General features: G+C 42.4%; 2 protein-coding genes across 2 annotated transcripts; both read right to left on the bottom strand.

The window, feature by feature from the left end:
* Window positions 1–7,427: 7,427 nt before the first annotated feature.
* LOC109163038 lies at window positions 7,428–8,264 on the bottom strand. The gene has a single exon (XM_019311760.1). The coding sequence runs from the start codon at window positions 8,262–8,264 to the stop codon at window positions 7,428–7,430; it is 837 nt and encodes a 278-aa protein (XP_019167305.1).
* A 4,729-nt stretch (window positions 8,265–12,993) lies between these two features.
* On the bottom strand, window positions 12,994–13,758 carry LOC109163037. Its single transcript, XM_019311758.1, has one exon. It carries the CDS (start codon window positions 13,756–13,758, stop codon window positions 12,994–12,996), a length of 765 nt encoding a protein of 254 aa, XP_019167303.1.
* Window positions 13,759–14,001: the final 243 nt, after the last annotated feature.

Genomic DNA, 14,001 nt, shown 5'->3' with positions numbered 1-14,001 from the left:
AACACGTTTATAATTTGCGTAAATCTATCTCGGGAATAAATATTTATTGGGAAGTGATTATTTTGTGATAGTATTTAGACAATAGTTATGCTATGGACCCGGGTCCACCTTACAAGGTGGACTCATATCAAGATACACAATTTATAATTTTATATATTGAATGTGCACAATTTACATATTGAATATTCCACAATTCAAATTATGAATATTCAATATGTAAATTGTGAACATTTAGTATATAAAAATTATGAATATTTAATATGTAAATTCTAAACATTCAATATATAAATTGTGTATGCAAAGTGGACCCGAGTCCACAGAATAATTTATCGTATTTCAGAGGTGACAAATAAACTTCACTACAGCAGCGGCTCACACTCTTTATTGACTAAACTAATCCAATCAGTTTAGTCAATATAGTGTTGGTACAAGTGATAAATAGCAAGAAAAGTGAGATGAATATTTTGGGTGTGTTTGGTTATCACATGGAAATCAGAATCGGAATGAGAATCAAATATTTGATAATGGTATGGATTTTGGTGAAAGTATTTTGCATGTTTGATAGTAGAATGGAATTGGAATGATTACCATTTAGTTATGTATGATCATATAATGGGAATTAAGGTTTACAAATACAAAAATCAAAAATCAAAACAATTGATCCTAATATAATGGCATCCAAAGCACTAACCAAACTTAAAACGTAACGCACCCAAAAAAAATAAAAAAATCCAAACTTAAAAATCATATTACCAATAAGATTGAATGAAATCTTTTTTTAATTAAGGAATGGAATTTTTAATTGAAAGGGTAATTAAATTCAATAGTTGTGTTTTAAAAAGTTGTCAACCAAACACTAACTATAATTTTAATTCTCATTCCTAGTGTGTAAACTCATGAATCAAGAACACCCTTAAGGGGGTGTATTCAATCATGACTTTTATAGAGTTTTAAAGACTTTTAAAATGATAGATTTTAATAAACTTTGATTGACTTTCATAGAGTCCTTCAAAACTTTTTAAAACTTTATAAGACTCTATAAAAGTCAATATAAAAAACATTCATAGACTTTTATCAACTTTTTATTTTAAAAAGTCTACAAAAGTCATTGAAATTCTAAATTGATTACATCCTTACAAACTTTCAATTATTTTGATTCTTATCATTTATAATTTTCTTACAAAATATTTATAATATATCATAAAATTTTCTTATTATGTAGTTCTTCACCAACGTCAACATTCTCAACATTATAATTTTTATCCATAGTATGTTGAGACTTATATGCTAATTACTTATATATATTATTAATAAACATAAAAAAAAATTTCATTAGAAATTCATAACAATACTGAATAATAAAATTTATAATAAAAGAATTGATCAAATAAAATATTTAAAAATATAATTACAAGTTGCATAAAATAAAATAAAAATAAAAATCTAATATTTATAATATATATATATATATATATATATATATATATATATATACTTGATATATTGCTAGGTATCACGGAAAGAACTGTTATTTGCAATAGCAATTTGAGACTGAACAACAACAAGGTGTTACTGTTTGGAACCCCAAATTGTTGTTGCGAACAGTAGTTCGCTATTCGTAGTAACTTGTTGTTAAATATATATATATATATATATATATATATATATATATATATATATATATATATATATATATATTACGAATATAAACATAAAAAGAATAAAAATCAAAATATATAACTATTTAATATGAATATTATGAAACATATACTAAAATTTGATGATAAAAAATTTTCTTTGTTCATGTATTTAGGGAGAATTAGAGAAATTTAGGGATAAAAAATTCATAGAAAAATAAAAATCAATATAAACAAGAAATAATGAAGTAAAAATAATATTATTTCAAATTTTTAGAGGAAGATTGTAAAGTTTAAGAGAGAGAAAAAAATTGGTAGAGTTTAGGTATGAGGAAAATATAGGATAATGAAGAAAAAAATAATTATTAAATTTAGATAGGTTTATAAAGTTTAAATTGGGAGAAAAATAGAGTTTAAATAGAGAGAGAAAACATTCAAAGTTGTTAGAAAGAAAATTTTGAAATCTGGGGATTGATGGTTGGATTTGAACTATTTATATTTGAGAAGAAAAAGTCTACAAAAGTCTTAAAATTAAAAAGTCTACAAAAGTTCATAACTTTTTGAATACCACGTGACTTTTAAAGACTCTCTAAAAGTTTTAATCGAATACCACACAACTTTGACTCTTTAAAAATCTCGATTGAATACCGTCTGACTTTTAAAGACTCTCTAAAAGTTTGAATTGAATACCCCCAAACTTTTAAAGTTCATAAAAGTCTTTAAAACTCTATGAAAGTCATGATTGAATACACCCCCCTTAGTTATTTTCTAAAATATTGCGCAATTAAATACTAAACACGGTATTTAAAAAAAAAAAATACTAAAGACGGTAAAACGTGCACGACTATGTAAGATTCGTGCTAAAAAGTAAAACCTAGCTTCAAATAGGAAAATAATACATGCATTCTTATTTTTTACTCTTGACTTTTACTCCCTCTCACAAATTTTTAATGTAGACACATTCTCTAGGATCAACATGATGAAAATAGTCAATCTTTATTTGCCATATCATGAAGTAAAAGTTAGAGAGTACCAAGACTATGTGGTCTAATGTTACCCGGGTTGGACTTTCATTTGGAAGGTTGTGAGTTCAAGCCTCAGTGGAGGCGTTATTGGTTCTTTGTTTGTAATAGAGCCAGTAGCATTCAAAAAAGGGATAAAGTACAAATAAGCCATCGAACCCTGAAAAAAAGAGCAATTAACACTTTTTATAGGTTAACTCCAAGTTTTTGCTGATTGGATTGCCAAATGTTTATTTTATTTACGTTTATTATTTTTTTTATTAATATTATCCACTTGGATAGTATTATATTTTAAAATAATTATAATCAAAATAGTTTTATCTTGTCGTGATTTGATTTGTTTATTTATTATTATTTTTTCACTAGATCTTTTGTTTAAAAAAATAATAATAAATAAATAAATTAGATCTAGACAAGACAAAACTACTTTGATTATAATTACTTTAAAATATATTACTATGTAGATGGATTATAATAATAAAAAAACGTAAATAAAATAAACATTTGGCAATTCAGTCAGTAAAAACCTGGAGTTAACCTGTTAAAAATGTTAATTGCTCTTTTTTTCCGGGTTCAATGGCTTATTTAGGGGTTATTTGAATTCGATGACTTAATTGCTTTTTCTCAAATAGTTCAATGACTTATTTGTACTTTATCCCTTCAAAAAACGTTACATGTAGTAGAACTCCTTCAAATAAATCATGCAAGGTGAACGACCACATGCATGTGAGCATGTCTATGCACACTCCGTGCGAGAACACTTCCTTGTACCAAAGTCTAAACTTAGTAGTGAAATACTACTTCCTCTATCATATTTTACTTGTCTTATTTACTATTTATTTGTCAAACTAACTATTTATTAAAGAGTATTTATTTATTTTATTTACTATTTTGTAATAAATTTATGTTTTTTTGTGTGTGTTTAATTAATAGCACTTTTAATAATTTTTTTGAGTACTATTGGCTCTATTACAAGGTATAGTATCTATTCTATACTGTGTGACCTTTCTTCAAGAAGAGCCACAGAGATGCCATCCGGGCACAAAGTGCTTGGCAATATCACGCACTTTTAATATAGTTTATAAATATATACATTTTATATACTGTTTAAACCACTTAATAATGCATGAGTTACCTCAAATACTAACACCGCAACTGTTTAAAAAGCAGTGCAGTTGTTTGTGGGAGTCATTTGAGAGATTCAGATGACAATTGGTTAGTGGATTTCATACTTTCATGTAGAATTGTAACTAGTTTAGCTGGCATGAATTGCAGTATATATGTAGTATGAGTTGTATTTGTATCAGTTGTTGAGGTGTAAACCACTTAATAATGGATGAGTTTCCTCGAATATAGATAGCGCATAATGTTTAAACCACTTAATATTGGACGAGTTCCCTCGAATATTAACAACACATACAGTTTAAACTATCTAATAATGGATAGGTTTCCTCAAATACTGACAGAGCATACTTTTTAAACCACTTAATAATGCATGGATTTCATCAAATACTAACAACGCATATTGTTTAGACCACCTAATAATGCATGGATTTCCTTAACTTCTAACTGTGTTTACTTCTTAAAAGGCAGTACAATTGTCTATGGGGATCTTTCGATAGATTCGGATGGCAATTAGTTAGTGGGTTCCATGTGCAACTTGTACATTAGCAGCACGGTTATTCAACCTTTGAATTTGCTAGGCATAATTAGTCATCCATTTAAATTTTTGTCATTCCACATTTAACAAAGATAACCAACATATAATTTTATCATCAAACCGGCATCTTACCCTTCATGTAATTTATCTCCATCGCTCGTAAACTTTTTAATTTTTTTTTTTAATTGAATATTGAAATTACATCTTTATTAAACGGTGGACTAACAACAATTTAATCAAAGATGTATTAATACAAAATTAAAAGAATGTGATTAAATATGACAATGTCACAATAATCAATAACTAAAAGTAAAATTTGCTAATTAATGATGATAAACAACATTAAAAAAAAAGTATAAAAAAAACACACTGATGGATTTAATTAAACCGGGGGTCCGACTTAACTAACCCGAATAAGGATACGAATAATGAATAAATGATACGAATGATATAGTAAAGGCCGTGAGACCGTAGATTGTATTAAATGCCGTAGGATTGGCTATTACAATAGTATTTTAGGACAAAGTAGGTAGGAAATGTAGATCGTATATAGCATGTCCCTTGTCAGGACAAGGAGGGGGGATTTTATACAAGCCAAGCCCCCAACCGCCTCCCCCTAAAACGGGGGATTAGTTGGATCTGGAGTTGACCGCGCCCGGTCTCGCGACCGGGCCGCGCTGCGAGGACCAGGCCGAGCTCATCATGGGCCCAGGCCGGGCCCCTGTGGAGGTCGGCCCGGCCTCATAGAGAGGCAGGCCCGGCCTCCAACGTGGCCCGTGCGGGGGCCAAGTGGCGAGGCCCCGGCCGGGGCGGGTACGTGGCGCCGCCCCGAGACCCGTTCTTGCTTCGCGCCCTCGGGTCGATTCCCAATATATCCATCATCAGTCCCCCACTCTCCGAGCTGCGAGTAATCGTCAGTGAAGGAGAGTAGATGCTCCGGCCGACCCCCCAAAATGCCGACCCCGAGATGTCCGCGTCCCAGCCTTATAGGTGACGTCAAAGTGCACTTCTTGTGATAATGATGAGAACTCCATCCGGAACATGACTCCTTCATCTGCTAGGACGCATACGCACCGCCGCATCTCTGCCATGTCACTCCGTCACGGCGCCGGCGCGGTGGCGTCGCCGTGACGCTGCCACGGGGGTGGCCTGCAGGCCGCGCTTTCGTGGCCCCCCGGCCGACCTCCCGGGCTCAAGCCACGCCGGGGTCGGCCTCGGCGACGGTCGTCCCCCTCTGCCGGGGTCGCGCCATCCTCCGACACCGAGGTCGCGCCGACCTCCGATGCCGAGGTCGCACCGACCTCGCCCGCCGAGGCCGTGCCGACCCCGGGGTCGGCCGACCTCGCGTGCCGACCTGCCACGCCGAGGTCGGGCCGACCTCGACCTCGGCCTATGGCCGAGGTCCTCCAAACCGCCCCTGTTTTTTTTTTTTTTTTTTTTTTTTGGTTTTTTTTCGAGCCTAAGCAGTCGGGCTCCTCCGTCGGGGTTGGTACGCGAGGTCTGGCCTCGTGCCCCCTTAGGGTGCGATAGCCGCTCCGTCTTGGCTCGTTCAATCCTAGGCACTCGGGCTCCTCCGTCGGGGTTGGTACGCGAGGTCTGGCCTCGTGCCCCCTTAGGGTACTTCAGCCGCTCGAGCTAAGTCCTTCCGGACTACGCCACCGGGCTCTTCCGTCGGGGTTGGTACGCGAGGTTAGACCTCGTGCCCCCTTAGGGTGCGCCTAACCGCTTGGGCCCAGTCCTGTCGGACCAAGCCACCGGCTCCTCCGTCGGGGTTGGTACGCGAGGTTAGACCTCGTGCCCCCTTAGGGTGCGCGTTAGCCGCTCAGGCCAAGTCCTTTCGGACTGTGCCACCGGGCTCTTCCGTCGGGGTTGGTATGCGAGGTCGGCCCTCGTGCCCCCTTAGGGTGCGTCCTCCGTCGGGGTTGGTACGCGAGGTCGGACCTCGTGCCCCCTTAGGGTCCGCGGGGGGAAGTCATGAGTGAGCACCCGTTCCCCCTTTGTTTCATGATTTTTATTTTATTTTATTTTATTTTTATTTTTTTTTGGAGAACCAACTTCGTAACAAGGGTCCTACTCACAACGTGTTTCGTGACATGAAACTTTATTCCGCTTATTGTTGTTCACCAAGACATTATTGGGGGAGGGGAATGGTCCTCCTCCTAGAATAGCAATGCCAAGATCCTCCTCTTACGTGGCCGTCCTGGTGTGGACCTGGCGGTCCTTTTGACCAATTTGGCGGCACGCCTTCAAGTAGCAACTGCGGCTCACCTTTTGGTCCCCTCGGGCGACCCCGACCCCGGTCGGTGTCGGGAATTTGAGGCACAGGTGCTCCATGGAAATCACGCACCTGAGGTCCTCTAGGGCGGGTCGGCCAAAAATGATGTTGTGGGCGCAGTTGATTTTGACGACTACGAACTCGACCTCCCACCTCCTGGTGTGAGGTCGGGTGCATATCTCCGCCTTCAAAGTGATCGACCCATCTGTCTCGATTGAGTCCCCCGTGAACCCGGATAGGGGGGTTCGTACCTGCTCCAGCTGCCCTCTTGAGAGTCCCAGCAGGGTGAATGTGTCGTAGTACATGACGTTGACCGAGCTACCCGTGTCCACGAGCACCCGGTGCACCACCATGTTGTTGATGTCCAGCTTGACCACCAAGGCGTCCCGGTGGGGGAGGGGCCCGTCAGGTAGGTCGGCGTCGGTGAACGTGATGGGCTCCCTCTTTGATTTCTTCTCGTGGGGTGTTCGTGTGACCTCCCCCACGTACAAGCTTCTCGCCCACCTCTTCCGCTCGGCTGGCGAGTCCCCTCCCTCAGGCCCCCCAAAGATGACGTAGATAGTACGTTTCCTCGGGGGCTGGGAGTCCTCTGTTGTCTTCTCCTCCTCCTCGGAGCTGTTGTCGTGGTGGTCCCTCTTACGGGGAGCCGAGGTGGATGGCGCTTGGCCACCCCCTTCCTCCATACATTGCCTTGCTTCTGGCCCTGCGCCTGGCCGGGCCTCTTAATGAATTGGCCGAGGAAACCCATTTGGATGAGCTCCTCGATTTGTCTCTTTAAGAGAATGCATTCGTCTGTATCGTGCCCCTTCTGCCGGTGGAACCTGCAGTACTTGTTAGGGTCCCCCCCTCGCCGATATCTTCATGCACTCTTCCTTCGGGAATACCACGATTCCCTGGTCCTCCGCGTGCGCCAAGATGGTACCCACAGGTTGTGTCAGTGGGGTGAGATAGCGTGTGGGGTTCAGCCTGGGCCCCTCAGCGTACTCACGTCGGTGTGCCCGCGGCGCCTTACGCTCCTTCTGGGGCGCCTTGTCTTTTCGACCTCTTCCTTCCTCCTGTTCCTTCTTCCTCTTCTCGGCAGCCTCGGCGTCAGCGTACCTTGCTGCCTTGTCCATCAGGTCGGTATAGGTCCTGGGGGGGTACCTGATGAGGTCCTGGTGAAAAGCGCCTGACCTCAAGTTGTTTCGGAAAATCACCATGGCCGACTTCCCATCAAAGTCGACGACCCCCATGACCTCTTTCTTCCACTTGCTGAGGTACTCGGCCAGTGACTCCGAGCTCCCCTGCTTCAAATCACACAGGTCGGCAATTTGCTTCTTCCGTGGTATGCTGGTGGCGAAATGGGATAGGAACTGCCGGGTGAAGTCCGCAAAGGTGGAGATGGACCCCGCCGGGAGGGATCCGAACCAATCATGCGCTTGCCCGTCCAGGGTGGCGAAGAACCCCCTAAATAGGATGGCGTCTGTTGCCTCGGTGATCATCATGGCGGCCCTGTACCTGGTCATGTGTGCCCGCGGTTCCGTGGTCCCCAAGTACGCTTTAATGGTGGGAAAGCGAAAATCTCGAGGTAAGGGCTCCTCCATGATGGCGTTTACGAACGGGGAGGACAACATATCCTGGGGCTCTGGAGATCCGTCCCTCTCATCGATCTTCTTCTGGAGCTCGTCCATCCTCCTCCGCAGCTGCTTGACCTCTACCCGATGGGAGCTCGGAGCTCTACCATTCGTTTCACCCGATCGTTCGACCCGGGAGGCCTGCTCACGTCGCGGGTGGGGTCGGGGGACCCGCCCTGCGGACCCACGCAAAGCTGCCCCGTGTCGCGGCTGGGCGCGTGGCCCATGGCTCGGTGACCTCCGAGTGGCCGATTCTTGTCGCAGTGGCCGGCGGGAGCATGATTCCTCCGCCGGTGGCCCGTTTGCTGGCCTCGGACCCAGCCTGTCTCGGGCCGACACGTGATCGCCCAACCTCTCCAGGGCGGACCTGGTTTGGGTTGGTGCCCTTCCATCGCCGTCGCGCTGGCGGCCTCGGCGGGAGTCCCCTCCTCCCCGCCTCTCCGATGGTCGAGGCGAGTTGACCTCCCCCTGGGTGATAGGTGCCTGGGGTGGCCGGGTGCTTGGACCGCTGCGCCCCCGGGTGGGAAGAGGTGGAGGTGACGCTGGCGCCCCTCGGGTGGCGCCTAGGTCGGCTTGTTCCTCTGCCCGAAGGCCCGCCGCGACGCGCGCCAGCGCCGTGGAGGCTTGTTCAAAGACCGCCACCCCCTCCTGGATGATTGCGCGAGCCGGAGCGGGGGCGACAAGGGGTGGTGACGGTGCCCCACTGCCACGGTGGTTGGTGAGCTGGGTCCTCAGATCCTCCCCCGACCTGGTGGAGGCGGCCGGTTGGATGCTGGGGGCGGGGGCCCCGTTGGGACCGTTCCCGTTCGCGACGAGTTGGGTGCCGCGAGAACCGTTGGCTGGCCTCGGACCCAGCCTGTCCCGGGCCGACACGTGATCGCCCAACCTCTCCAGGGTGGGCCTGGTTTGGGTTGGTGCCCTTCCATCGCCGTCGCGCTGGCAGCCTCGGCGGGAGTCCCCTCCTCCCCGCCTCTCCGATGGTCGAGGCGAGTTGACCTCCCCCTGGGTGATAGGTGCTTGGGGTGGCCGGGTGCTTGGACCGCTGCGCCCCCGGGTGGGGGGAGGTGGAGGTGACGCCGGCGCCACTCGGGTGGCGCCTAGGTCGGCTTGTTCCTCTGCCCGAAGGCCCGCCGCGACGCGCGCCAGCGCCATGGAGGCTTGTTCGAAGACCGCCACCCCCTCCTGGATGAGCGCGCGAGCCGGAGCGGGGGCGACAAGGGGTGGTTGCGATGCACCACTGCTACGGTGGTTGGTGAGCTGGGCCCTCAGATCCTCCCCCGACCTGGTGGAGGCGGCCGGTTGGATGCTGGGGGCGGGGGCCCCGTTGGGGCCGTTCCCGTTCGCGACGCGGGAACCATTGGTATGACGAGAGCTGGATCTCGATCGTGTCATCGCTATGGATGAACAATAGTGGGGAGAGCGCTTAAGCTTGTACAGCAGCTCTCAACAAGAGCACCAATGATGGATTTAATTAAACCGGGGGTCCGACTTAACTAACCCGAATAAGGATACGAATAATGAATAAATGATACGAATGATATAGTAAAGGCCGTGAGACCGTAGATTGTATTAAATGCCGTAGGATTGGCTATTACAATAGTATTTTAGGACAAAGTAGGTAGGAAATGTAGATCGTAGATAGCATGTCCCTTGTCAGGACAAGGAGGGGGGCTTTTATACATGCCAAGCCCCCAACCGCCTCCCCCTAAAATGGGGGATTAGTTGGATCTGGAGTTGACCGCGCCCGGTCTTGCGACCGGGCCGCACTGCGAGGACCAGGCCGAGCTCATCATGGGCCCAGGCCGAGCCCCTGTGGAGGTCGGCCCGGCCTCCTGGAGAGGCAGGCCCGGCCTCCAACGTGGCCCGTGCGGGGGCCACGTGGCGCCGCCCCGGGACTCGTTCTTGCTTCGCACCCTCGGGCCGATTCCCAATATATCCGTCACACACACACGCCAATAATAGGCCTTGAAAAATAAACACAAAATTGTTTATCAAAAATAAAATTAGCATTCAATGAGGATAGCACGAGGACAATAAGAAATGAGATCCCATCTATTGCTTTCATCAATAGTCATGACAGAGGCATCTTAGCTTGTATGAAATAATTTTATATATGGGGAAGCTAAGGGTGCTGGTGGTTGGCAGGAAATAAAGATATTGAACATATTATTTATTTGAATTATGATACTACTAAAAAAATTAAAAAAAAAAATCGATAGGTAGCTAAAATATAGCAGTAGAAGTATAATATTAAAAATAAAAATTATATATTAATTATATAAGAGCATAATGAAGATATTATATTCTTAGTTTTATTTAATTAATTTTAAAAAATCTAATAAAAATCTCAATAGACTTAACCATCTAACAACCTTATCACAAAGCTTCCTCAACAATAAGAATATGTCTTATCATAAATTAATATCTCATAAACATATGCAACAATTCAAAGACTCAAACCCATGTTACTCGTGTAGATTAAATGATTTGTTTCAATAACTTAGCTATCAAACTTTGATTCTATATGCAAGCAGCAAAATAGAAAAAAAAAAAAAAAATTATCTTATAAAAGCGTTTCCAAAAAATTAAATTATAAACTTATAGATTTTTAAACGAATTGATACTACATAGACCTTGTTTGATAACATAATTAATTTATCAGTCAATTTTGGCTTAATTGATCACTATTAACTGTTTGACTTGGTTAAACAGTCAATATGAGTGTTTGGTTAATTAACTTTTAACAACTCATTATTACAAAACGCTAAAATGCAAAAAAACTGCTTTTAGCAACTTTTTCAATCAACTTTTTGAGAAATTCATTTTTGTATATAATCAGTCATCAGCTAACAACTAATTTACGAAATATCTTTCTACAATTAGCTAATACTATCAACTAGTACGTCAAACTTACTAACCCAATCAGCTATCAACTAACAACTATTTATCAAACAGCCTATAAAATAAGATGGAGAGATGATACACATCTTAATTTGTAATTAGGCCAAATTGTTTGAGGTACGGATCGGAGGTAATCCTTTCAATATTTCATCATTCATTTTGTGCAATTGGAATTTATAACCGCATAATACCATGTTGAACGTATAATATATATAAAATATAAATGTATAATTTAATTATTAATTTAAACTTTTTATTGAATCATACTCATACGTAAGGGCATAAGTTTAAACTTTCGTCTCAGTCGAGTGTCCACGTATTGGTCAAGAAAGAAATATATCTTTTAGCCCGCATGGACAGCTCAGGTTATAGAGGTGAAGTTTGGAAAGTATGATCAAGGACGCCTCACCAGGGCAGTGTGAGAGCAACCTCTCAAAGTGAGGGGCTCCTTGTGCGCAGTAAGCAAAGGTCTAGCCTGGTTCATGTTCAGTTGAGTTACTATGATTTATATCTTCCAGATGCTCTGCCGGGATGTGGGGGCCCTTAGGGTTAGGTTCAATTCAACCTTTGTGGAAAGTAAGAAATACATCTTTTAATTCCAAATAATTGAACTTTATAAATTTTTAACTCATTATCTCTTAATACATATAAGACAATATTACATGAATAAAAAAATTGCTAAATTTTTATCATTTGATCCAATTGTAATTTATTAATTTATGAATAATTAATACTCGTAGAATATAAATAATTGTTACAGATTTGATAAAATATTTAATAATATTATTATTCAAATATTTTTTTTTTGTTCATAAAGATATTGTTTATAAACGAAATTTATTGTATTGGGACAAATCATTTGATGTGATAGTCAGATGGAGGAACATTTAAGCGGCGATGTCCTTGTCCTTCTTGGCAGGGCAAATGGTCTTTAATACTTGATAAATAAGTGTCACATATTGCATATATAAAACTCCTAAGATTTATTATTAAAATAATTATGTCAATTTTTATCTATAGATATATATACACTTATAAATATAAACATTTGTGTACAATCGTATCAGATTGATTTTCAATTAATTATCCATACTGATTATAGTTTTAGGGTCGGTTCCAGTTACGGATCTTTTGCCTAATTTGCTTGTTGGTTTAAGTTGTAGAGTTCGGAATACTTTGTAGTGGGTCAGAGGTTCCCGAGTTAATAGAAATAACTAAAAGTCCACTCCCCTCAGCAATAAATGTGGTATTTATAAGAAAGAGGATGGAACATGTTCCGGTCTCGCGGCATGTACGGCATGTGGAACCCATGCAGAGGCTCAGGCCGGGGCCTAAGAGGGCTTGGCCACATGCTATGATATTCCTGAAGGCACTGCATTCTGCTGCTGGAATGGGGTCAGTAGGTTAGTCTTAACCTAAATAGGTCGGGGCGCAAATATCATAAAGGTGCATGTGTATGCTGCCTTTAACGGAATTCGACAAGTGAGACGGTCGAGAGTGTGTGAGCACAAGGTCGGCATGGTCGGACCGACATCACATACATTCATAAGCTCAATGTTGACACAACTTTAGTCCATTACTTGCTGAATAAACAAACTTGTGTAGAATGTACAATAATAACATGCGCCCTGATGAGCGAGTTCATAAAGAGATTTTAACTCAAGTAACGAGCCGATTAGCCGAATATGTTTGGATATATAAAATTGTGAATTTTTTTAATTTTCTAAAGTTGAATCAACCAACAAAAGTACACCACAGAATACCATGTAATTTCCATACAAACTTATGGTTCAATAGCCAGTATTTGGGAGAAGAAGAGTAACATTAAATCAACAAAGTAGAAAGGAAGAATGAATTAAAGAAATGAAGAGCAAGGACAAAATGGTCATTTCTTACCACTCTTCTTGTCTTTTCCGTTACGGAACAGAGATCCCAACCCAAAGAGATTAACAGTTGCGACGGAGATACAATTGGGAGGCGTCACATTAATCACCGGACTAATCCTAACGCCGTTACCGTAATTAACCCCTCCGTGGTTCTTCCTTAACGGAGGCTTTTGCGACGACGGGAATCCGTAAACATAAGCCGACGAAAATGAAGAAGAAGAAGAATGAGTAGTTTTGATATGCCTAAACTGCCCCCCTTTGGGCCCTTCCTTCGCCGATTGCTTTGAATTTCTCAGGGAACCGGTAGAATTGCTCCGTGACAGTAACGGTAACGACCAAAACGAACCTTTTTTGTGACAGTTCAAACTGCTGCTTCTCTTTATACCCCAGAAAGGCCTTGCCTGGGTACTCTTCTGCTGCTCTGTTGACTCCTTCGAGATTTCTTGCTTCTGGGAAGACGAGATTTTCGGGAGAGGTGGGAACGAAGAAGAAGAACCCAAAGGTCGAGGCTTTGATGTTGTTGTTATGAAAGAGAGGTGTTTAGAATTAGTGACGAATTTCTCTCTGAAGGGGAGGATGAAACCGTCGGAAAAGAGCTCATCTGCGGAGGAGGTTTGGGCAGGGTGAAAGCAGAAATCGAAATCCGAATTCAAATCCGAATAATATGGGTAGTTTTCTTTCTGGCAAAGGTAATGGGAGAAAGAAATTCTTGGACTGATTGTTGATGGTGAGCTGGGATTTTCTTGGAGCATTTCAACAGCCATGGTTAATGATTGGGAGCTAGGAAGCAGGTAGCTAGGTATTAATAGTGTGAAGAAGAATGGCAGTGTGGAATGGTTTTAAGAAATGGTGAAGTCAAAGAACAGAGCTGGATTGCTGGACAACTATGGTTTGAATTATAGGAAAGAGAGGAAAACAAAGGACAAGAATTGTGGTGCTGATAATCCGGTTTTATATAGAATTTGTTTACCACTATTTTGACCCTTAGCTTCACTCATTCAAGTTTT

This window comes from Ipomoea nil, unplaced genomic scaffold (assembly GCF_001879475.1).
Source record: "Ipomoea nil cultivar Tokyo-kokei standard unplaced genomic scaffold, Asagao_1.1 scaffold2975, whole genome shotgun sequence".
Classification (NCBI taxonomy): domain Eukaryota; kingdom Viridiplantae; phylum Streptophyta; class Magnoliopsida; order Solanales; family Convolvulaceae; genus Ipomoea; species Ipomoea nil.
This window is presented reverse-complemented; position numbering and strand designations above follow the sequence as displayed.

What these genes read in the sequence shown, in the direction of transcription:
- LOC109163038 (XM_019311760.1), bottom strand. Translation starts at nt 8,264, where the DNA reads ATGGACGAGCTCCAGAAGAAGATCGATGAGAGGGACGGATCTCCAGAG.
- LOC109163037 (XM_019311758.1), bottom strand. Translation starts at nt 13,758, where the DNA reads ATGGCTGTTGAAATGCTCCAAGAAAATCCCAGCTCACCATCAACAATC.